General features: G+C 35.4%; 1 protein-coding gene across 2 annotated transcripts; it reads left to right on the forward strand.

The window, feature by feature from the left end:
• The first annotated feature begins 1,737 nt into the window (after nt 1-1,737).
• On the forward strand, nt 1,738-25,922 carry LOC128858555 (glucose-induced degradation protein 4 homolog). 2 transcript variants are annotated; one of them, XM_054094937.1, is made up of 4 exons: nt 1,738-1,899; nt 4,492-4,652; nt 9,368-9,535; nt 21,790-25,922. In XM_054094937.1, exons 2-4 carry the CDS (start codon nt 4,509-4,511, stop codon nt 22,084-22,086), a joined length of 609 nt encoding a protein of 202 aa, XP_053950912.1. In that variant the 5' UTR covers nt 1,738-1,899; nt 4,492-4,508; the 3' UTR covers nt 22,087-25,922. The 2 variants fall into 2 exon arrangements, with proteins under 2 accessions (XP_053950912.1, XP_053950911.1); XM_054094936.1 differs by having other exon boundaries at nt 1,739-1,970.
• Nucleotides 25,923-26,803: the final 881 nt, after the last annotated feature.

Below are 26,803 nucleotides of genomic sequence, written 5' to 3' on the forward strand. Positions count from 1 at the left end.
CGCCTGAAAAGATTATAAGGTGGCTCCACCCGTTGCACCTAACCGAGGTGTAGTTTCGGTGGAGCCGTTTCTGGCGTACGCAGCAATAGAATACTTCTGGTGCAGGGTTGGATTCAATACCAGCCCTGAGGAGAAGTGTTTGGAGCAAAATTGTTCCGAAGAGATGCTCCTGTGACGTTAGGGGTGGAATGACAGAATTTCCACTACACAAGGTTAGTTCACTGGGGCGGCAGCCTTTGGTCGGGAAAAAACCGAGTCATTCCGGAAACGTAGAACCGGCCGCCATGGGAATGGATTGCGTAGCCGGAGCTGTTCTGATAAGAGAAAATCTGTTAACTAAAAGCATGAGGACCTGTTTATAAAGCTGATCGAAGCAATACAATTTGCCTATTAACCGTAATTTTTGGTTTTTAATTACTTTATAATTTTTTGTGATACCTTTAATCATTGCTTTTAAGTTTCGATGAGTTAAATATATGCATAACATAATTCAGACAATCGCACTGTTTTTATTCAAAATTTCCTCCTTCGATGCTATATTTATATTTTCAAAAATGTTTCTCAATTTCAAAAAAATACTGCAGTTTTACAATCAACCCTCCAATGAACAGCTCTGCATGCGGTCTTTGGCAACACAAACTTTTCGCTAAATCACACTTAAATTACCTGAAAACTTAAACGGAGGATGCGGTTTTCAGTTTAATGCTGAAACTGAACTGCGTTTTTTTAATTACATATTTACACAATACATCGGTTTGTGTTTGTATGTGTTTGGTTGTAATTGCACAATGTTGCCATTGTTATCTTTGCTTACACACTTTTTCACACATCCGCGTTATCAGTCACAATTTTTCATTGTTTAATAAACCATTAAAATTATTCAACAGGGTTTTTAAGTTATTTTAACAAAAATTGTAATATTTCTAAGTTTATTTTGTAAATGACTTCGAAATGTACTGCTTGGCAACACTGTGTGGTGAGAGAGCACTCAGCTCACAGGGTTTTACGTGATTTTTTAAAGCGAGAAATAAAATCTACGATACGGAAGGAAGAAATTTTTCATTTATACCGGACTTACACACGGAGACACTGGAAATTCTCTTTTCATGTCTCATTCTCGGTCACACGGGCAAAATTGTTTTCGCCAACATTTGGACGTTTACTACTTTAGCATCATGTAAAGTGGAAAACGTACGGCAACACTTTCTTAAATGCAAACTGGTTAAATAACAAACAATTTGTTCTTTTTCTTATTGAAATATTTTTATAAATTGTTGTACTTGAATAAAAAAAAGTCAAATTAAAAATATTTCAGATATAAATAATTAACTTAAAATAAATTTGAGTATCTAGAAATGCGGGAAAAAATTAGAATGCAACATAAACATGTCCCATAACTGTTTTAAATTATACCTACTTTACGAGCAAAAATAATCGTGCATTTCCCAAGCAGCGTTTGATTGAAAACCAACACACAACTCGGAACTTTTTCAGACAAACGAAGAAAACAACTGAAGCAATTGTCAAAAATTGCTTTAAGACTGGAAATACGAATAAGGAGAGCAAAGCGTGTCGCCAGTACAGGAGACAAATTTCCTTCTTTCTTCCGCGGCCGTCCTTCTCCCTTGAACAAAATGTTTCCCTTCCAAATGTTTCCGTGTGTAAATGGGCAATTATATGGGGTTCTCATTAGTTTAATCGTTTCAGCTTATAGGGGACTGCGTTTACGTCGTTCACTGTTTTCAGCATAAGATGGGGATTCCTTGGCTTTGTAAATGTGTAGTTGCTCTTTGAAAGTCACCGTTTGTGAATTCGGTTCAGGAACATCTATTTATCGATAAGAGGGTTTAATTTGCTGAAATCTTTATTATTATTGGGGTGTTTACATGGAATTCATGTGTGAGTTTTCGAATCAAATTGTTCTAGTTTGAAAGTTATTTAATATTTCGAAACGTGGAAATAAAGTTGAAGTAAGTGGTAGCCAATATGATGCAATTGTTATAAGATTTAAGAAGTAGAATGGAGTGCGATTCGGATGTGTTGGAGAAATTGGGTTGAGGGGAAAATTTCCATCTGACTAACCATGAATTTTTAAAAAAGCTATTTGATTTAAAAATTTGTAAAATTGGCCAACAACTCTTCTTGATTGGTAAAAAATTAAAAAAAGAGTCTAAAAATTAAAAAAAAATGTTAAGGGTGGACAACCCTTATCACTAAGGGGTATGAAAAATAGATGTTGGCCGATTCTCAGACCTACTCAATATGTTGACAAATATAAGAAGACTATCTGACCCGGCAAACGTTGTTTTGCCATATAAATAATTTCTAAGTAATTTCTAGTGTAGACAAAAACTAGCTTATTTATTGTAAGTGTGTAAGGTATATACGAGAAATAGGCATGGAGCGCTGTGAACGATGAAGGAATATAAGAATAACAAAAGACAAACATTATTTTTAAGTTATTATAATTTATTCCTTAAAATTATATTTCAAGAATTAATTAATCAATTACGACAGTAACACTAACAAACAATATCAATCTCTTAATGCTACAGCGTGAACAATATTTTTTGTTAGTTCATATTTAGCTAACACAAACAAACTGAATGGTTTACCCACTCGAGAGCATGGCATGTATAATTGTCCGTGTAAAAAACATGGTGTTCTCAAATCTAAGCCACAAATAGACATCGTTTGACCTTGGGATTTGTTGATAGTCATTGCAAATGCCAATCTAATCGGAAACTGAATACGTTTGAATTGAATTGGCACATCTATAGGTATAATAGGAATCCGTGGTATTAATATATTTTTACCTCGGAACTTCCCATTTAAAATGCTTGCTTCGATCACGTTTTTCATTAATTTTTGAAAGACTAATCGCGTACCGTTGCGCAGCCGGGGCGGGTTCAAATTTCGAAGTAAAGTAATCGCAGATCCAACCTTTAATTGTAAATTATGCGGTGGCATGCCTGGCAAATCCAGTGAGTTCAAAAACTCTGTGGGAAAATTAACTGCTTCGCTGTCGTCGCAAACTGTATCAATAGATTTATATGATACCAAGTTTCTTGGCAACAACATTTGTATCTTCAGATTTAAATTGTCAACGTCTACATTTTTTGCCGCTAAAATTGCTCTTTCTGCAAGCCACTCATGATTTATGTACTGAGTGTGTACATCGGGAAATATTTGTTCAATGAGAGTATCTTGCGAATCAGCGATTGTGCAGAATCGGTATGTAATTTTACGTATCCAGTTTCATCTATAGCAACTTTTTCATCACCGATATCTAAGAGTAGTTTTGAAAATGTTTCAGCGGATGGGTTCTATGTCGTCGCCTCGGCCGAATTTTCCCTCTGCGTAGGTTATGATATGTATTTGGTGGGAGCAAGTTTTTGTTATTTATTATGAACTGTTAAAACCAAGTGAAATCATCTCTGGGAATCGGTATCGACTTTAATTGATGCGATTGAGCGGAGCACTGCACGAGAAGCGGCCGCAATACGCGGAGAAGCATGAAAAAGTGATTCTACAGCATGACAATGCTCGGCCTCACGTTGGCAAACCAGTTAAAACCTACCTGGAAACACTAAAATGGGAAAACCCCTTCCGTCAGACTCCAGATATTGCGTCGTCCGATTATCACCTGTTCCGATCGATGGCACATGGTCTAGCTGATCAGCAGTTTCATTGATATGAAGACATCAAAGATGAACAGTTTTACCGCGACGGTAAATGAGATCTACCAGAAAGATGGAAAAAGTAGTAGCCAACGATGGGCAATACTTTCAATGATTCACTTGTAACCATTTTTTCAGAAAAAAGTGGCGCACCTAATAAAAAAAATATTAGCTTTTGCATATACCTGAAATTTTGTATTAATTCTCACTAAAAATATTGTTTTGATTAATTTGCTTATAAAAAGTGTAATTTTTTTCCTTTTCACTTCAAATTTTATTTTTTTTCGTTAAAGATAGGTAAGTGCAAAGCGGAACAACTTATTTAAATGAAACATTTTTGTCTGGTTGATTTCAGTCGATTACAGAGGCTGTACATTCCACGGCGCAAATTAAAGGAGCCTTGTTTGAGCAGTTGTAGCACCGCCATTTTTTTATTATTTTTTTATTTAAAATCCAATTTTTTTTAAATATTGCCATAGAAGGGCAATTCAAGTATTAACTATTTAAAGCTCTCGCGAACTTATGTACTCAGATAAACTGAAATCACTTTAAAAAACGCTCACCCTCACCTTTTGATTAGAGAGAAAACACTCAATCTTAAGAAGAAAACACGAAAATTTTGACGGCCCTGGCACAGGGCAGAATAAAAGCAACATTATTATGAGAAAAGAAAACGCCATAAGACTGCGATAGCGTCAAATGTCTGTTTATTATTTTGATACACAGTTAAGAGCTCAACTCACAAATCAGAACACATTTGTTTCACACGCGCATATAAAATATTTAATTTTGCAATTAAATTTCTTTGCAGATTAACGTCCATACAAAATGTCAGTCAGTTATACGATGCCCCCTCTTCCCGCAAACTCATCACAAGATGGAATTCGCGAGACAATGTTATATAGTGGATCAAAGTTTATAGGGTTCCAAAAATCTCAAGGCAATTCATATGACGTCGAAGTGGTTCTGCAGGTATTTTTATTATGCTTTTTTAATTAAATAAATGCCTGTTTTGGAGAGGTATCCGTATTAGCACGTAAAAGTCTGTTAGTTCCGAAATAAATCTTGTGTCATAGTGTAGCAACGTGGATACTGATATACAGTCCAATCGTGATAGTCCGACACATACGGGACCGACTCGTTGTCGGATTATCAAATATTCCGGACTACCGAAGGTTCCATTTAATGACACGAAATGACAGAAAAAAATCACATCAACACCGTCAGAAATCGCGAGAGAACTGGCGTCGTTCAAATTTAATGACAAATACGTTGTGACCGGGAAACAAAACACAATTCCCCTCTGCTGCTCTGCTACGATTGATCAAAATAAAATAATGCCAATTGCATCCATAGACGTTATGAGGTTGTCGGATTACCGAACGTGTCGGATTAAGAAATGTCGGACTATCACGATTGTACTGTATTTCGGAAGCAAGAAATAATACGAAATGGAATTATTTATTATAAAAAACAATAATATAGTTTATAGATAGTGGCAAAAGTAGTGAACACTACTTATTAAAAATTAACTCTATCTTTGCCTTTGGTTTTAGAAATGTGAAAAAACTAAATTGGCTGAATTTAGAAAACGGGCTTGGAATGTGAAAAGCTATTTAAATACCCAAAGACCGCACCGAAGCTTGCACCTCTTTCTTGACTGACGGTTCCAAGATGGAATCGAGAGTCGGAGCAGGGATTTTCTCTAAATCAGCCAATTTATCTATCTCCTTTAAACTGCCAACCATTGCTAGTTTTTTCAAGCAGAAGTCTATGCAATCCTGCAGGCATGCAAAATGTTTAGGGAACGCGGGAGCGAGGGAGATATTAACATTTTCCCCGAAAGTCAAGCCGCGATCAAGGCTCTCACGACGCCATGGTGCAAAACGAAATTAGTAAACTTCTGTAAGGAGGAGATCAGATCTCTGGGGCAGCAGGTAACATTTCTCTGATCTGGATTCCAGGACATGGAAACATAGAGAGAAATTAAATTGTTGATGAACTTGCCAGGAAGGGGGCTGAATTGGCCTCAGAGACCTCCTGCCCTTTCATCGGCATCCCCCTGACAGTTGGTAAAGGGAAACTGCACAAATTATTTCTCAGGAAAGCGCAGGACTCCTCGCCATTCAATTTCCAAACTCGTAGCTGTATTTACCGGTCACTGCATGACCGGCACACACGCGGAAAAGCTAGGGTTGCCATTTAACCCCCATTGCAGAAGCTGTGGGGACCTTTCAGAGAAGGATACTGTTGAGCACTTTCTGTGTAAATGTCCGGGTTTGGCAGCTAGAGGATTAAGATCACTGGGAACTCCTTTCTTTGACAGCCTGGGGCAGTTCGCCAACCTAAATCCCATCAATCTTTTCCATTATATCAACAGCTCTGGTTGGCTGTAGATATCTGCCCGTTGGAGGTCTCATAATGGTATCAAAACGGCGCTTTAGGGCTACTTGAGGAGTGCCAGACTGGCACTTCAACCATTTCACCTACCTACCCAAAGATATATTTATAAATTATAGGAAGAATCGAAAGAACGACTAGGAATGGCCAAACCTGGGGTTTATTCAACACTTCAGCAACAGCAATATTTTCGGCTGTTCGTGAGCGACTTGCACGGGTTTTATTCTTCACATCACTAACTTGTCCCAACAACTCGAATTTTTTCAACAAAATCTCTATTGCGGTCCGACAAGGTGCTTCACGATGACCCAAAAATTTTCGAGTTTTACAAACCGTCTCTGTCAAATTTTCACCATTTTAATAGTGAATTTTTACAATTTCAATGCGTTGTTTAAGCAGTATTATTAATGGCGTAGTTTCTACTTGTCAAATATCAACAATTGACAGCTTCAAAAGTGAGATCTATCGAAATAGCTGGATATTCAAAATAACACCTGTTATTGGAAAACCCTTTATAATCAAATTAGTTTTGGTGAATTTGATACTTTGGTTTTTAACTTACTTTCACAGTATTGGGCATACATTTCACAAATATTGGGCATACAAATAGAAAGCTGATATTTAACGAGACATAGACAGCATATTGTGCCAAAAATTATGAATTATGAAGCGTTAACAAAATTGTTTTACAATTTACTTAAACACCTTTTTAGGTCTTTACTATGAAAAAGTACTATACATTATTATTCGATATATGCATTTTAATGTTCAAGAGGAATAGTATGTAATAAGTTTTAGAAATAAAAAATGCATTAACTGAAAAATATTAGTTTAATAATTTGCGGCGTTGGTCCCTGTTATGAACAGCGCTGCAAAGCTCACAGACGCTTCCATATTAAATATTTGGCACTTTGGGCTTCATTCAAAAGCTTAATGTATGTACAGTAGCCTCCAAATAAGCCGCTTTTTAATTTCAGTGTACGTATGTAACTTTGCAGATATATGCATGTATTCTTGTGCACTTTTTAATTGGAGAACTACATCGTAACCATCATACATGATATTCCACTCCAGTTACCTTGTAGCTTTTGGGGCCTACGTCTGTATTATACCATAGGGTTCTGTTATCAAAGTATAAAGCAATTTGCTTTATCAGATAGTTCGGCACATCAGTATTTGGCCATATTGGATGCATTTTTGACGTCCCGAGTCACGACTGCGCAATATTTTTTGGTTCCTCATAGCCATATTCCACCAGAGATAGAAGTTTTTGCTATTTCACATACTTCTATTATTGCATCTACTGCACTGCGATGCTTTCTGAGACATTTACCGCTGCGTGTAACAGAGCTCTCGAGATCGCTTGTCACAAATTTAGCAACAATTAATATAATATAAACGTGACAATTCATTTATGTTTCTTTTTAATTATAGAAAATATTATTAATTAATTTTAATATCTAATTCATTTTGTAGATTTATTTTGAATATAACATCTTCATTTTAAGTTAGTGTAATATTTTATATTATTCTAATAAATAATAATAATAACTCAACTACCGAAACTCAACAGTGGTCGTTTAAAATGCCTACTAAAACTCAACAGAGAGGATACAAGAACGTTGACAGGTATATTAACCGTTCATTGTCTAAAACTTAGGTAACCATGATAGAAGGGAGTTCCATACAACGATTATTGTAGAAGCTACTATAATACAGAAGAGGAGGAAACTGTTAGACACCTTCTGTGTGAGTGTGAAGAATTAGCTAGAAGAAGATTTTATACGCTTGGTAGGACATTTTTAACAGATGCAGGGTATGTAGCGCATCATCCTTCAGTGTAAGGAAAAAGTTCCAGTGGCATCACAACGGACCTACAACAGGTCTAAGGGTGTCATATTGGTGGCCACCAGGCCTACCTGCCTACCTAATACGGTATGCTCAAGCCTTCTTCTAAATCTCTGTTGGTTAAGTTATTGATCAACTTTTCTTTCATTTTATTGGTGTATGATAGCCTGCCACAACGTTCGTCATCCTCGATGAACTCACGTTCCCTTCTGAAGGGTGTTTACTTTAGAGTATCGTTACCGAAACAAATTCCCAACATTTCTAAAGTTTTCGCACTATTGAATCCATTTGTAACGCAGAAATTTAATACAAACGTTTACAAATGTCAAGCAATAGCGATAAAATTGGTAGGAATGGTGATTGCAGATGTGGCAACCTAATAAATAAAAAAAAACTCAAATCAGTTAACTTAGAGCGTCACCTGGCGGCTGTGCCGGGAACTTTTTAATTAAGGTTGCAATCATTTTGCAATTAATATGGAAATCAAGATGAAAACGATCATATTGTTGTTGCATCATGAATCAGTAAGCTTAGTTCGCAAGTGCATTTATTTTTGAAAGAATAAAGAGGTGCATATTTTATAAGAATACATGTGTATAAATATTCTCCAAATATGTTAAAGGAGAAGGAAATGGTTACTAAGTTCAACTTTTTTTTTTTTCATTCTTATAATTTTTTATTGAAGTACTTAGAACTTTGCCTCAGTTCTGACTTGCCCAGAGTTGACTAGAAGTCCCCTAGAAGGAATGGTGCGCATCTTTTGTAAAGCCGTTGTTCGTTAAGAAATCATATTGGAACTATATACATTTTATTATATATACATATATTAAAAAATTTTAAATTATTTAAAAATTACATATCATCCCCTTAGTATAACAATAGCCTATGTGCTCATAGGCTATTATTTTTTTATCGAATTTTTGGATTCTCCATCGTCGATTTTATATGTGGTCAAAATTTTGTCAAATTCTAGTTCCACAAAGTGGGTCAAAACGTCAGTCAAAAAATAATAAATAGTTACAGACATAACGCGATTTGAGTGAGAGCTACTTTCGACAAAAAGTTTGAAAATCATTTTCTCAAAACATCAAAAAATTTATAGGCTATTTTAATACTAAGGGAACGATATTATGCCTGTGTATACCCATTACAATGGTCTTTCGGTATACTGTAAAAGGTTGTATCTAAAAAGATGCCTGATCAGTAAAACAACAAAACCTAGGACTATTTACGTTTTGTTCTTTGTTTCCTAGCTGTCCGGGTAATGTTATCGAAAACAATTCTCTCCTTTCCTTTCATAAATTTGGTTTCCGGGAGGTGCGTGGAACTAATTAACAAGATAATCGAATTACATATACATATGTAAGAGAAGCCGTATTGCCAAACAATTTACAATAATATTTACTCCAAAATAAACAAATAATTTGTTTCTATTTCAGCACATCGATCTTCAAAACTCTTTTCTGTGTGGGTATTTAAAAATTAATGGGCTAACGTTTGAATTCCCAACGCTTACAACGTTTTTTGATGGGGAAATCATATCCAAGAAATATCCATTTTTAACAAGAAAGTGGGAAGCCGATGAAGATGTAGACAAAGGCCATTGGGTAAGTGTGATTAGTTTACTAAACCTGTCTAAAGTTCGTCAATAACTCAGAAACCGTTTGACCAATTCGATTCTAACAAATTGCATTGTATGGGTTTATAATATTTATCATGCGCAAGATATTCAATAAAATCTACTTATAGTCCCCATCATTAGCTATAATAGCTTCACATCTTCGAGCAGAATACCAACGTCCACTTTTTAAATTTCCCACAAAACTAACAAGTTGCACAACGCACATCGCGAAAAGGATACGCCTTTTTAGCAGCATATAATTTTTTTACACAATTTTGCTATGCTGTTATTTACATTAAATAAACATTCTAATAATAAAATGAAAAATTACTTTATTGATAGCTAAACATCCGAGTTTGTACATCCTTAATATTTGTTTCGTTGAAAAAATTACTATTCTATATGCAATCGAATCTTAAACTGACTATACTATCAACCCCTGAATTGAGAATCTTCTTGCTTGACGCAGTAACAACTGTCCAAGTCGTTTCTCGTTCTAACCGTCCTCCATAAGATGCGCCAAATATAGTCCTTCTCCACTTGGCATTTCCAAGGCCACTACCACCAAGAGGTACCGCACCAATATGTCGCAAGGTTTTTCCAATAGAGGACTGCTAGCTCAGAGATCCCATCTTGCTTAATTCAGTTCGAGAAACTTTACATCAGGTAGCGGTGTTGCTCCGAATATTTAAGATACCCGCTGGTGTCAATTTGAGGTAGACTCATAATTTTACCATAATATTTCTTTTTTTTAGGGGCTCATTTTGACGTTGCACTCATGGCACTAGTAATGTCTATGAACACACTATTTTCTAGCCCGTTTAACACAGAAACCGTAGTTTCGACTACGGCTCTGTGTCACCGAACTATACCAGAATACATGATTATTAGTCTAATTAAAGTTATGTATGTAAATACAGTATGCCGGTCTTAGACCCAATGTCTCACGAAAGGTACTCTTACTTTATCTCAATATCAGCAAAGACTACCATTGTGTCATAAAGTCGTGTAGAGCTGACTTACAGGGCTTTCCCTTAACTAGGCTATTCACCAACGCCCTTGATCCAATGCATAAAATGGATGCCAGATAATAGAAGCATATTCCAATTTCCCGCCTAACATAAACACATTTAGACACGAACTTCAGATATATTTTAGTACTAAGAGAGATAGTTTTAATTTTAATCATAAGTAATGTTAACTTGAATTGTTTTTCATTGAAACGTAAAATATCTTTGTAAGCTTAACCTTAAAAATTGCAATCTATTGTGACTAGCACTAATAATTATTAGGTTCATCCTTGCCGTGCTAGAATTCAATCACTGAATAAATAAATAAAATAACGTTTTAAAAAAGCCCTCGTAATAACACAATTTATATAGTTAACAAAAATAAAACCTGAGTCAAATAGTACCCCTAGATCCCAACATATTTTAACCTTAGAAAATTAATTGTTTAGGGCCGAATAATTTGTGCCGATACAATTTCGAGCTTTAGAAAGAATCCAGCCTAACCGTCAGGTCTTACCTAGCCTAGCAGAGACTTTCATTTTATCAATATCTCTGCAAAAGTCTCTACTATATTACATATATAAGAGCTACCACGGCACCACAATGCCGATAATCGCCAATCAGCAGCATCATCATCTCTCCATAGAGGCATAGATTATTGCTTAAATTTGCAACGTTCCATCGAATGTTTCCAATACTCGTACTCCAGTAGTACTTTTACCATGGCTGATTTTTTGGGAATGTTGTATGTCGGTTGAATGATGTAATTTAAGCGCATAATGAGCTGTTCGTCCACCGTTGGGTAAATCGAAGATAAGGTCAGTGACCTTAAGAATGTTTTACCAGTTCCGCCATATGAAAGCTTGACCGCTTTTATCAATTTATCGTTTATGACTTTCTACTGCTGGTTCGATAGTGGAACATTTGTATTTGTTTGTATTAATTGACTCCAAATATATCGATCGTATTGCCGTTCTAGATTAATTACATCATTCACTTGCCCATTCGGGGTTGGCATTTCTAATTCGTTCAACATCTTGTCAAACTTTATGAAACATAAGTCCTCTATAAAATCAATGTCTCGTCATGGATTTCTCAAATTCAAATTCGGGATTTTCTTTGGTTGTATGCATTCGATGCAAAATATCGTTGTATTTATAGACTAAATATACTCGTATGTATAGGCGAGACAACAGCATCGGCAATGAGTTTCATCTTCGAGTAAATATAAAGGCTGAGAGACCACCATTCATATTAGACAATAAAAAACGTAGGTAAAACACTCGTCATACACATTGGTTAAATACGCGTTCAACAAAGTTGAAATTTGTTTGAAAATGCGTATCAATATCGCAGTTATCTTTATTAAGAAGCAAGTTATTGTTTTCGAAAAGTTAACGTCATTCTCATGTTCTTTTTCAGTATTCCCAAAAATAGTAACGTCATCAATGTAATTTAGCGCTTTCTCACACGGTGACAGCAACCCTTGAATTATTCGCTGGAGAATTTCTGGAGCATAGTTGATTCCCAACATCAATCTTTTATAACGAAAGAATCCCTTGTGTGTTATGAAAATAGTAATATCACGACTCGTTTTATCTACCTCCATTTGGTGATATGTCATAAATCCAGTCTGGAGAAATGTTTCGCTTCTCTAAGTTTAGTCATGAATGTGTCAAAAGTTGATAATAGATAATCCTCTCGAAGCACAGCCTTGTTGGCCTGTCGACCAGGCTCACTTCACCATTTCCCTTAAAAACGATAAATATGGGTGAGATCCACGAACTTGGGGCCCTCAAATGGTTCAATTATATCTGATTCATCTATTCTTTCCTCTATTTTCTTTTCTAGAGAGACTGGTTGCTGCACCGATTTTACTGAAGGATTCACTGATAGCTTAACACTAGATTTGCAGGCATTGACTGTATACCTTTTTTTACTGAAGTCCGCCTTTTTGACGGGTATACTTCATTACAAATTATTAAATTATTTATTAAAAAGTTATAGGTTTTTATTTATTGTTGTCCTCAATGCATTTTTTAAATTTTTTTTACATTTACATTTATACTGTATCTTGGTTGCTCTAAACTTTCCATTTTTATCTTTGTTATATTCAATGTAAATATAGTTAGAACTATTTTACTTACAAAAACCAATTTTGCAAGAATTACGCAAATTTGGATTTCGTATGTAGGTACATTAAACAATGAATTGAAGTTATTTTGTTTCAAAGCTTGGTTGCTCATGTATTTATTTCAAAACAGCTGTTATCTGCTTCTTGTACGAGTATGTAATATTTAAAATATGTAACAGCGACCGCTGTAGCCGAATGAGTTTGGTGCGTGACTACCATTCGGAATTCAGAGAGAACGTAGGTTCAAACCTCAGCGAAAGACCAAAATGAAGAAAACGTTTTTTTCTTCTAGCGGGCGCCTCTCGGCAGGCAATGGCAAACCTCGGCGTGTACTTCTGCCATGAAAAAGCTCCTCATAAAAAAATATCTGCCTTTCGGAGTCGGCTTGAAACTGCAGGACCCTCTATTTGTGGAACAACATCAAGACGCACACCACAATTAGGAGGAGGATCTCGGCCAAACACACAAAAAGGGTGTATACGCTAATTACATATATATATACAGTGCTGGACTTAAGTATAGGCACAATCCGCTTTATAAAAAGAACTGCAGTTTTATTTGTATTCAGAAAAACGATATATTTATTTTGTAGGTATATTATAGGAGTAGAGTTTATACATTAAAAAATAGCTATGAAAACTAAATACATTTTCTTTGCAAATATAGTTTAAAAATAAAAAAATTAAAATTAATTCGATATTTTACTGGACAAAAGTATAGGCACAACTACTTAAACGATAACCAAAATGCGTTGAAATTTTAATTTAATATTTTGTTGGTAACCCTTTCTGTTTTATGACGGCCTTAAGTCTATTTGGCATTGAGTGGAGAAGTTTTTTTGTTATATTTTCGCCAATATTAAGCCACTCTTCCATTAAAGCTGCTTTTAGCTCAACCTTATTTTTAATTGTGCGTTTTCGAATTCTTCTCTCCAATTCCTCCCACAAATGTTCTATCGGATTTAAGTCTGGTGACTGCGGAGGGTGTGGTAAGACGTGTGAAACGTTATAAGCGAGCCACATCTTGACGTCATGGGCTGTATGCTTCGGGTCGTTGTCATGTTGAAATGTGAACGACCCGGGTAAGTTCAGTTTTTCAGCGCTTTTCTTCACATTTTCCTTTAAGATGTTTAAGTAAACTGTCTTGTCCATAATCTCATTAATGAAAACAAGCTCTCCCACACCCGCAGAAGACATACAGCCCCATACCAACATCCCCCCACCACCATACTTAACCGTTGGCAAAAGATTTCGAGATTCCATTGCAGTGTTACGTTTTCGCCATACCCTTGTGTGTCCATCAGGCCGGAAAATGTTGAACTTGCTTTCATCAGAAAACAATACCTGATCCCAGAAATCGCTTGGCTTGTTTTCAAACTCTTTGGCATACTCCAATCGCTTCTTCTGATTGATGGCAGATGTCAAGGGCTTTCGTCTAGCCACACGAGAGTTATAACCAGCCTCATGCAACACTTTTTGTACAGTTTTAAAGTGCACATCTTTGCCAATTTCTGCCTTTACCTCTGCAGCAACCTGTGAAGATGTAATTTTTGGATCACACTTCACTTTTCGTATGACCTGAGCACGTTCTCTCTCTGTTAATTTGCGCGGACGACCACAGCGACTTGCATTTTCAAAGTTTGTTTCACCTTTGAAGCGATTTACAATGGTCCGTATGGTAAAACGACTACGATCCATTAATTCACCGATCTCTGCAAACGATTTTCCTTGGCTATGCAAGTGTAAAATGATTTTACGCTCCGATACTGTTGTTTCAGTTTTTTTTGGGCTCATTATAAAGAGTTTACAAACAAAATAATTATTTACAAAAATGTTATCAACTTTTCGCTTGTTTGAATCAATAAAAAATAATAACGGTACACATAGAAATGTGCTGAATATAAAAGTGTTGCCAGATAATTGAAACAGATACTGAAACAGACGCGCACAAAAAATTATGCAAGTAGTTGTGCCTATACTTTTGTCCAGTAAAATATCGAATTAATTTTAATTTTTTTATTTTTGAACTATATTTCCAAAGAAAATGTATTTAGTTTTCATATCTATTTTTTAATGTATAAATTCTACACCTATAATATACCTACAAAATAAATATATCGTTTTTCTGAATACAAATAAAACTGCAGTTCTTTTTATAAAGCGGATTGTGCCTATACTTAAGTCCAGCACTGTAGGTGGTTGCTCCCTATGGTGATTATACCTACAGTTTTTTTAAACGCGATGACAACAAAATAAAACGTCTAAATGTTTCAGTAAACTATGCGTATAATTTATTTGCTTGACGCTCCTACTAGTGAACTGGCGTTGGAGACTACAACATAGTCATCTAGGCTAAATTTGGGAGGTTCTCGCCGTTTCATATCTGAATATGTTTTATTGTAACTTTGTGTTTTAATTTGTTCTAATTCTGCCTGTTTTCTGACGTTCTCCTATTATCGCTGGACTCGAATTTTGAGCTGGCTCTACCGCATTTTCTCTTACGCTATCTACGAACTTTTCTCTTTGTCTAACCCCAAACAAAAGTACGCTTTTTATACAAAACATGTTCTTCCATAGGCTCAGGTACGTAAAACAGTAAGTCCTTGCCCTTCTTTTTATAAACTACTCCATTTCTCATCTCATATTGACTGTTTTCCTTAACTTCTAATTCCTGTTTTACCTTTCTACTATACTTTGGCATATGATTAAGTTTTCTTCGAAAGTATTGGCATGAATTACTAGCACGTTGTTTACTCTACTTAGTGCATCTACATATTGCATTCTTTTGCCTGACCTATGCTCAACTTCGTAATCATAATTTGCAATTCTAATGCCCACCTCGCTATAATTGGATTCATATATTTTTTGTTGAGTGCCAAAGTCAGAGAGTTGCAGTCAGTAACTACCTTAAACTTAATACCTTGAAGGTATACCCTGAACCTTTTTAGCGCATACACTATTGCTAGCGTTTCTAGCTCTAAAGTGTGGTACTTGAACTCTGCATCGGTCGTTCGTTTGGTGAAGTAGAACACTGGATGTAGTTTCTCGTCGTTTTTTCTGTAACAATATTGCTCCTAACCCTAAAGTACTTGCATCACAATATAACTATGTTGCATCATTCGGATCATAGATTGCTAGCAGCAAGTTTTTCTTTAAGACTGTTAAAAGATTCTATTTCCGCTTCCATGAACTGAAACTTTTTATCTTTTTTCGTAAGATCGTGGAGAGGCTTGGCTATAGTCGCAAAATCTTTTATAAACCTTGGGAAGTATTAGCACAAGCCTAAAAGACTTTGAACTTCCTGAACTTTTGTTGGGGCTGAAAAGTTATCTATCGCTTAAGGGGTTATACGCAGTTATGAAGCAAATAAAAGATGGGTTGTCAAGGATTTATCCTGAAGAAACTTCAGAATATTTTAATTTGAAAATTTTTGGCGGTTATAAAAGCATCCTTCAAGAACGTAACAAAATTTTTTATTTATGAAAATGTTGATTATAGAGCGCGCTGCAGGCGATTTCTGGAACCTCCTTTAAAAAAAGACGATTTACGGTGTACATCGTAACTCAGGATTGGATTATCTGAAATCAAAAAACCAAACAAATTTTGTTAATATATTAGATTATCTAGTAATTAATCGTTCGGCTAATCAAAATAGTGAATTTTCACAAAATGGCAGCTTTTAAAATAAATGATTTCGATTTTCACGTTAAAATTTGGCCGTAAATTGATTATAAAATGGAAAATAAGTATCAGATTTACAAAAGGAACGATTAATTACTAGAAAATGTATCTTTAAAGATTGAGTTAAAACGGTTGACCGATCAAACAAGCCGTTTTCGAGATATCGTGTACACCGACTTGAAAAATGCCGTTTTGAAAAAAACACGTTTAAAGTTTCAATACCTACCTTAAAACGTGCCGATATTTAGGTATAACTCCGAAAGTATTGCTTAGATCTACTTCAAATTTCGTGCGTATACTTTTGAATATATGTACATTACAAAAATGCAATAAAAAAAATCGATTTTTTTGAAAGTCATAACTGCGTATAACCCCTTAAGTCCTTTTTAAATACGATACCTTTGTTTGTAAAAACTCGCATTTGTCTAGTCGTGGCTCTAAATTGTTCTGAACAATCCTGTACATAACTTTTTCCAATATTTCTAAATGCTGTTGCGTCGCTTTCATAAGATCGTCTAAATAAACTATACTTCTCCACTTCGAATCATGTTCGCGAAAATTTTGTTGATAAATTTCTGAAATGTTGCGGGTGCATTTTTAAGTCCGAACGGCATCCTCAGGAATTCGTACTGCCCCAAAGGGGTTGTGAAAGAAGTATATTTAATTGACTCTTTTTCTACAAGAACATGAAAAAGCCCGTTTTTTAGATCTAGCTTTGTAAATACCTTTTTGTTTGCCAATCTGTCTAGTAAATCCTCTATAAGCGGCCTTGGGTAATTGTCCTTAACTGTAACCTTATTTAACTTTCCGTAGTCGACACACAACCGAAGTTCGTATGCACCCTTTTGCTAAATATCCGTCAAGTATTTTTTGTAACTCTTCTCTCTCACTGTACGACAATCTTTTTGGAGGACACGAAAATGGCTTATCACTTTGTAACACTAGACGTATCTCCTTTCTAACTAGGAGTTCGTCGAGACTTTTTGAGTTCACGCAAATCTTTCTAAACAACGCTTGGAATCCGGTTTTTTCATTACAGCTTAACTGCTCCCCTAGTTTGAGATCTAAATCCGTTTCACCACACGCGTCTATTGCCATGATTTCTCTCAAAACTTCACCTATGTTGGTATAGTCGTTAGTTTTATCTTTGTTCATTACATTGACTTCGTTTACTTTTTCACACGGTACTTCGTTTGCAAAGATTAAATTACTCACTTTTTCAACATTGTAAATTTTCTCGACTTTACTTTTGTTATCTACCCAGCAAAGCTGGATAATCCATGGACCCATTAGGAACCACTAAGAGTTCAACTGAAACACATTTATTTAACACTTCTATAAAACATATAATTTTTCCACTAATATTCAAAGGGGACTTATTTAACCCATAATAAACATCTTTGACTTCATCTAATTTTGCTCCTGCTGGTACTAGAACTTGCTTAATTAGGCTCACTGGGCTTCCTGAGTCGACTAAACATTCTATAAACATGTAACTATTAGCATGTGCTGATACATTAAATTTAAAATAACTTACAAACGTATTCTTGTTTTTTTTTTTTGTTGTTTGCACTCCGCTCCGTAATGGCCTAGCTGTCCACAAGCGATGCAGGAACCAGCCTCCCTCTTCGGCTTCCAAAAATCTTTAGCATAGTGACCGGAGCAAAAACAGTTGTAACACCGCATACTTTCGTCCGTTCTTTGTTTTGGTACTGACGCTCTGGTAGACTTATAGAGCGGAACGCCCTCACCACGTCGTTGGCTGAGGTGAAGTTTTGTAACCTGGCCAGATTGTGGAGTTGTCTATCAGAATGCCTTCTATGAAGTAATCTGCAAATTTCCTCATCAGCCAAATTGAGTTCGCCGCCCAGCAAACATTTTTCGTTGAAGTAGTTGGTGAAACTTTCCTCGGATGTCCACATTCTCTTCTCGAATCTTCTACGGCGATCAAGCTTACTTTCACCTGACGCAAATGTAGACTCCATCTCGCGTAGCAATTCGTCAACCTTTTTGGGAAACGTAGGCTTTGAGTTGTACCACGCCAGGGCTGCGCCTTTTAGTTTGGTGTGAACAACGACACCTAACATAGCGTCATTTATTTGTAGTATCTCGCGCAGATGCAGCAACTGGTTATGCCAGGCTGTGAAACCGTCGCCGTCCCTCAATGTTTCGAAAGTTACACCTTCAGTTGCTACTTTGCTTATATTTGTATTCACGGTCATTTCTTTTTCCAATAGAGCTTTATGCAATTTAAGCAGCTCTATTTCCCTTTGTAGCAGTGCAACTTTGAGGTTTTCTTCCACTCTCCCGTTGTCAATGTTTGTCATACCGTTACTTTCTCTGGAGACGCTCGAACTGTTTTTTGGAAACGGTCTCCAAACGTACCGTTATGTATACGTGCTAACACGTTTTGCATACAAACCGCGCCGTCATCTTTATCGACTTCCATAACTGTATCACTTTCCCGTTGCTGTACATTGTCACGTTTCTTCTGACCGTTTTTCTCTACGTTGTCCTCTACGCCATCCTCTACGTTATTTGCCAATTTATCGACTGGAAGGACTGTGTCCTTCCTCGCGCCTCTGCCGAAAATTCGCTCAATCTGGCGGCCAGTAAAGCTTTTGCGCCGCTAGCGTTAATGCCCACAGCGGTGCACCAGACCTTTAGCTGCATTAGGGAGTACCGTTCAGCGTTTATTAAGCCACAGTCCATTATTTTTATTTAAATTCGACGTGTTAAAAGGCCAGTTCTGATATAGTATGGTTGGTTGAAATGACCGACAGCAGCATATTTTTAGGTTGCGATAAACCCAATGAATCTTTATTTGTACAAAACGGCATCTACTCGTACCAAACGCTACCATCAACGAGTCTTAAGGTCTAATTACAATGAAAGCTTAGCGAATAAGTCTTAAAGGATAATTACGTCAGTATAAGCACATGTACACTCTGCTAAGGGCCTGTTTACGTACAAGCACATGCCTACAACTACTGTTTGCCTTACAATATATACATATATAATTATTTAAAATAATAATTGGATGTTAAAAATTTGTTAAGAATTAAATCGAAAATCCGTCAAATAGACGAGTTCCGTAAATCTGGTGTTACTAACAATATTAGCAATTTTTTTAAAGGTTTTTTTAAATGCATCCCGAATTGTATTAAGACCTAACCTTAGTACCTTGAGCTTGATTGCTGCGTCACGATCCCAGAGCGGCAGATTGTCATTTTCGGTCACGTAAAGTGTAGAAATTTTTTTCAAAAGCCATGTTACAGCAAACATAGCAACATATATGTTGCACTTGCCTTAAAATGACTGGTCGACTTTATCCGGCTATTCAGCATCGTTGCACCGCTACCTTGCAGCGTTCCTATTCCTTTTGGCTAAGAAGATTGGAACGCGACCCGTAATAAATTATCATCGAGATGCTTCGCCCTAATATTCAGCATCGAATTGCTTCATCCATTGTTAAGGTGTCATTAATTTTGATGCAGTAAATAACTTTTGCAAAATATTTACCCAAAGGCTTTAAAGTCTAATTATTTCTAGACATCTTATTTATAGTCAAAGTTTGAAGCCTGTATTTTAGCCTACAAAAAAGGCTTTTCCAAAATTTTCAAACAGGCATTTTACATAATGCAAAGATCTAAACAAAATTGAACAGCGTTTTTTTTTGTGGCGTTTGTTCAAAAAAATAATAAGGTACATTTTACGTGATCTTGGATCTTGACGCAGCAATCAAGCTCAACTTACTAGGTTTCACTATGTAACCATAATGTAATCACTATGTAACCATAAATACAGTGGCCCAAATTAATCACCCTATCTGAAGATTTATAATTTTGGCAATATTGGATGATGAATTTTGCGCCACATTGTACACAAAAAAACTATCCAAAATGGCCAATCATTCTAAAGTTCTAAGGTTATATCAACTATGAATCAAATGATTGCGATTTATACCTGTACAATCTCTTTACTATTTGCCATAACCATTATTTTTAAAAACACTCAGTAGAACTCAGGAAGTGCTTATCCCATTCCTCGAGCATAACGGCTTAGAGAATATTTTTTGGTAAAATTTTATATTCCCGCATTTTATCTCATAGATAGTGCCAAAGATAACGGTATAACGGATATATTTTTGGTCATAGAACTTGTAATATGTCAAACCAAACATTTATATCAATAACAACGTTTACGAATTTATTTCCTTCAATTAGACTTTTTCAGACGAATATATATGTACATAATTGATTAGCTTATTGATATAATTATTGTTTTTTGTTTAAATAAAAGTCTACGGTAAACTACGGTAACTTCGATAACGCTGCGAACTAATTCCCCAACTCAATATAAATAAAAGGACTTTTTGTCATTACACTAAAAAAATTAAGGGCCAACTTGCCCAGAGACAAACAACAAATTTCAATTCAATAATTTGTTATTCAAAACCGAACACTATAATCTTATCCTTATATTGATCGGCTGTCGGTCCCGGCTTGTGCAGACATTGCGGCACGAGTAAGGAGCGCTCGAGGATCTATTGCAAATCAAATATTAGTATCCAACTTTAAATTATCTGACGAATTTAAATATCCTGTCATTGCAAAACATGTAATGGGCCATAGTGGGAGAGTGGCAGCAGATGCGACTGGAGCGCGTCAACTTACATAATTACAAAAAACAATATACTTAAAGTGTATAAAAACGTACAGTAGGTTCTGTTTTTATGCGGCTTTTTTTTATGCGGTTTTGAAATAGTGCGGTATTTTTTTAAATTAAAAAATGCATGTCGACCTATCGGGAATTGTACATATAAACAAGATTCTAAACCAGCTAAGCAAAAACTCATCACAGATTACATCAGAAATGCTAACCCTACAAGTATGGAACCGCCTGCATAACCATCTAGATCAGGCGTGTACATTTCTTCAAGTGACGAAAGTGATTTTACGCCAAATCCTAAACGAATGCGCAACATGTGGGTATTGTCTGATTCTATTTCTTACGTAAATTTATTTTTGATTCTGACGTTTCTTAAATAAAGATATAATTTTCAAAAATACAATATTTTGTTTGTGCGATTTTATTTAATTATTTCAGATTCATGCGGTCTATGGAACGTATCTATAGTTAAAATATGGAACTAGTGCCCTTTTTTATGCGATTTTATTACACTATTTCAGATTTATGTGGTTCTTAGCACTTTGAAACGTATCTATAGTTTTACTATAGAGCTGGTAGCTTTTTTATGCTGTTTTTTTTAATGCTGTTTCTTGCGGAACGTATCTACCGCATAAAAACAGAATCTACTGTATTATTGTATATTTGGAAGTATACTTAAGAATATCAAATTTAAAAATGTAATTAACAAGTTAATGTTTGAAATTCTCTTTCTCTTTACTTACAGAGCAAATTTGGAGCTTTTGCTGAATATGAAGGAACATTTAATTCAGATAATTTTGACTTTCAAAATTTAGCGAATAGCGATTATGTTTTTATGCGATGGAAGGAACATTTTCTTGTGCCTGATCATACTATAAAGGACATCAATGGGGCATCTTTTGCCGGATTTTATTATATATGCTTTATTAAATCTACCGGAAAAGTGGAAGGGTATTATTATCACCGTTCATCTGAGTTATATCAATCTATTGAACTAGAGCACATACCTGAAAATTCTTCAGAAATATACGAATTTAGATAAGCAAAGTCATGTGTTAAAACTACACAAGTAAAGCAAATATTAGGCGCATACCGTCAAGGCAAAGTATCATAAGTAGTTATATTCGAAAGAATAGTCAACAATACAAACAGCCGCAACATTGCCTTCGTCCGGAAAGAAATTCACGGGGATTTTTCACAAAAATATGTATTGCGAATTTCGCCCGAAATACATTTCACCTCGAATGAGCTTGTATTATTGAGATCTGATAGCTACATGAAGGTTGAAAAGTATTAATTATAGTAAAGGAATTTCCAATAAGAGGTGTTATTTTGATATTCAAAGAAAATTCCTATTTTTTAATATAAATGATCGGATGTTTATTTCATTATAAAGAGGAAGGTATGCCGTTAATAGTGGAAAATAACATCAAGCAAATGACACCACGACCACGCTTACAGGACAATATCACGACACGAATTCCATTTTTGAGGTCTTGAATCGACCCTGGGATGTTGGCGTAGACCTTTTCTTTCACGTGGCCTCAAAGAAAAAAGTCACAATGTGTTAAATCACAAGATCTCGGTGGCCAATTGTTATCACCTCTTCGAGAGATAACACGGTGCAGAAACTTTTCCCGTAAAAGATCAATGGTAGCTTGTGTGGCACGTAGCGCCGTCTTGTTGAAAATAAACGTTGTTCAGATCTATACCATCCAATTCCGACGATAAAAAATCGTTAATCATTTCTCCTGTTTAACACCTAACATCTGTTATTGGAAAACCCTTTAGATTAATTAAAAATTTTAATGAAATTTAAAATGCAAAAAGCAAATGTGGAACATCAGTAATTAGGAGACAGCTGAAAGGATTAGAATCCTTTAGAACTACCTGAAACTATAAGCTAGTAGAATGTTTGTTTGTGCATCTACTAATTGAATATTTCAAGCATAGGCAATATTACAGGCCAAACAAAGAAACTTGTAAATATTTGTTAGATGTGTTAACCAATTTCTTACCACACTCAAGAAAAAATTTGCAATTCCGCCAATAGTTAAAATTAACGCTCGCAAAAATTGTTGATACAGATTTTGAAGTTGGTCTCCCTTGATCATCTCTAACGGTATTTTCTTTTCTCGTATCACATTGGCTGAAAAGAGCCGGGCCTAACACATAAATGGCACTAGTTTTATTGCGTTCACCTATTTTTCAGTTAGTACTAACCTTAAAAGGACAGCTGTTAAAATTTCATGATATTCTATTAGTTCGTGAGTTATTGCGCTAAGAGTGGCACTATTTGTTTTATTTTCAAAACGTTGGATTCAAAAGTATTTCGTGTTTTAGTTTTACACTGCTTCTTGATGGGAAGAAATACCGTTCAAGCGAACCAATGGCTTGAAAAGTGTTATGGGGACAACGCTCCATCAGAAGCGACAACAATGGTTTGTTGACTTCAAATGTGGTTGTACAGACACCGATGATGCACAACGCAGTGGACGTCCAAATAAGGCGGTAACACCAGAAAACACAAAAAAAATCCAACCAAATCGTTTTAAATGATTGAAAAGTGAAGTTGCGTGAGTTAGCTGACGTCGTAAAAATATCAAAAGAACGTGTATTACATACATGAGTATTTGACTATGAGAAAAATTTTTTTTTTTTGAAGTGGGTGCCGCGTTTGCTCACTATTGACCAAAAACAAAAACGTCTTGATAATGGCAAAACTACATGAATTGAACTTCGAATTGTTCCCACATCCACCGCATCGCCAGATTTAGCTCCCAGCGACTACTGGTTATTCGCAGACCTAAAAAAATGCTCGATAGTAAGAAATTTCATTCGACTGAAGAGGTTATTACTGAAACTGAGGCCTATTTTGAGGCAAAAAATAAATCGTTATAAAAAAAGTGGTATTGAAATTTGGAGCAGTGCTGGAATGATAGCGTTGTTCTTGATGGAAATTACGTTGATGAATAAAATTAATTTTGAGCAAAAAAAGCGTTATAAAAAAAGTGGTATTGAAATTTGGAGCAGTGCTGGAATGATAGCGTTGTTCTTGATGGAAATTACGTTGATGAATAAAACTAATTTTGAGCAAAAAAAGCGTGTTTGCTGTATTAGGCCCGGGACTTTTCAGCCCATGTGCTAATAATATCGCATTTATTATATTATTCTCCAGGAGCGTCACATTTCGTCTTCTTTTTGCAGAATTTTCATATTCTGAAGCTGTTCCACTCTAACCAGCACACCAAAATGTGTGCTATTTTCTTACCTCTGCAAAAAATTAGAGTAAGCGTCCAGCTTCTTCGAGTTTATCTGTCTACAGAAGTTTGTAAAACTAGTTTGTACGAAAACTTTAATTATTACAAAAAAATGGACGCAAATCAAATTATTATATTCAATATGTATTCTATTGTGTTAAATATTTATATTATATAAGTTGTAGAAATGTTGAATTTTTCTTGTTCTTATTAGAAATATTGAAGGGCATGTGGAAACATTTTCGTATTACTGATGACCCTATTTATATAATCACTACATGTAACTTTAGAGTTCAGAATGACTCTTAATTTTGTACCTTTTCCACAAATGTACAGGAACTAGTCCCTAACAGCTAGGAATATTGTCGACAAATACTACAATAGTACATATACATAGATAATACAAATGATTTAGACGCATTTAAACATAAAGAATTTTCACTACTGCAAATGGAGATGGCAAACAGACCACAATTTATTTTGCAACATAAATCCTCATTCAGATCAATGCGGCTGGAGAAGTACAATTGTATATCATTTGCATAAGCGTGAGTATTCACATAATGAAAAAACATCACAAAGAAAGAAATTAAGTAAAAGCGGACAGATCCCTGTGGAACGTCAGAATCCACCGATTTAGGTTTGATTTAATTTTTGCGTCCTATCCTCAAGATAGTTGGCAACAAGTTTCACCGAACTGTAAACACCAAAGATTCATACAAGCAGGCTATGGTCCACTGAATCAAACACCTTAGAGAAATCAAATAAACAAAGAAGTGATAAGTCAGCATTGTCAAAATTAATTTGAATATCGTCCAGTATTTTTACCATTGCTGTCGAGCAGCTATGTTTTGATCTGCCAGATTGTTACGGAGAGAGCAGGCTGTTATTCTGTGTAAATGCAGAAATGTGTGCCGCTATTAGATTTTCGCGCGCTTTTGAGACACATAGCATTCGCCTTTTTTGTCACTAGCAGTATAATATATCTTTTTCCCACATTGCTGGAAAACCCGAGCTTGTAAAGCAGTGATTTATTATATACGGGACGTTCCACGTCAACCGGTACACTAGCCGGTCCAAAATTCTATGGGACCGATTTTGAAGTCCAAGGTCTCAAGATGATCGTCTGAATGTCCACTATCGAAAGCCGTCTGGCCCATTGAGAAATTCAATATGGCGTCCAAATTATGGCGTCTAAGCTGACTAAAAATTAGAGTTTATTTAAAATCTTGTGTGCTCCTAAGAAAACCAGGAGCAATGAAAAAAAAGTAATACTGATTCTTTATGTTCTTAGGGTCGCAGATTACGATTTCGGAAGCAGATTTCCAAAATTCAAAATGGCGGATGCAATATGGCGGCCGAAAATATTATATTAATTTATTTCGATTTGTTTAAAATGTATTTCTAAGGGGTTTTTGGGGTCGCTGATTACGAATCTGAAGTCAGATTTTTTAAATTCAAAATGGCGGATCCAATATGGCGGTCAAAAATAAAAAAATTATTTCGATTTTTTTGAAACCTGTTTTAAAAGGGTTTTTGGGGTCGCTGATTGCGATTCTGGAGTCATATTTCAAGAATTCAAAATAGCGGATCCAATATGGCGGCCAAAAATAAATAACGTTATAAAATAAAAAAATAAAAAAAATAATTAAATAAAAAACCTAAAAGATTTAAATATCGTTTTTAATTTGTTTATTAAAAAAAACAATTCCTGAAAATACCCTAAATTTTCGAGCTCTAGACCAACGGGACTCCTTAAGCATTACGACGAAATCAGGTTTTTGTTTTCAGGGCGATTTACTTGTGAAACGTAAATAAAGTATTTCAAGCTTCGTGTTTAAATTGTCTAGTACTTTCGATTTGGTTTATTAATTTGTGAGTCTGAGCAAATTGCTTTCAAGATGCCAGATGTATATAAATGCAGGCAAACAAGAGAATACTTACCTCTACTTTCATTTAGATAATTTTTCTTTCGGCGCTGCGCGACTATAAGTATTTCCTACAATTATAATGGGCATTAAAAGCGCTCCTTATTGTTGTCCATACTGATAGCGGTTAGCAGAAAAAAAGAGGATACACGGTGAGCTAATTGATTACCTGAAGAAAAGTTAGTTGAAAAACTAACGCTGGAAATTGTAGCAAAAGTCGCCCACAGTTCGTGGAAGATTTAGTACGTAGCAGTAGTATGTATATTCCGGACTACAAGACAATATCAAAAAATGTTAAAATTTTAACATTTTTATCATTTTAACTCAAAAATTTAACATTTTTACCATTTAACTCATTTTTTTAACTTACAGTTACTCAAAATTTTAACATTTTTTAACATTTAACTCATTTTTTTAGCTTATATTATCTCAAAAAAAAAGTTAAAAATTTTGAATTGGGTCGATTTAGTCCACCCCTAAATTATAGTTACTCGTAGTTAATATTTTTAAGATATTAAAGATATCTATTTTTGATGTACTAGTAATCAATATTTAGGTTGGTACAGTTAAA

Source organism: Anastrepha ludens, chromosome 3, assembly GCF_028408465.1.
Source record: "Anastrepha ludens isolate Willacy chromosome 3, idAnaLude1.1, whole genome shotgun sequence".
NCBI classification, from domain to species: domain Eukaryota; kingdom Metazoa; phylum Arthropoda; class Insecta; order Diptera; family Tephritidae; genus Anastrepha; species Anastrepha ludens.

Excerpts from the sequence above, each read along its gene's own strand:
- LOC128858555 (XM_054094937.1), top strand. The coding sequence starts at position 4,509 with ATGTCAGTCAGTTATACGATGCCCCCTCTTCCCGCAAACTCATCACAA. Across the intron at positions 4,653-9,367 it reads ACGTCGAAGTGGTTCTGCAG|CACATCGATCTTCAAAACTC; the intron begins GTATTTTTATTA and ends TTTCTATTTCAG. Across the intron at positions 9,536-21,789 it reads ATGTAGACAAAGGCCATTGG|AGCAAATTTGGAGCTTTTGC; the intron begins GTAAGTGTGATT and ends CTTTACTTACAG.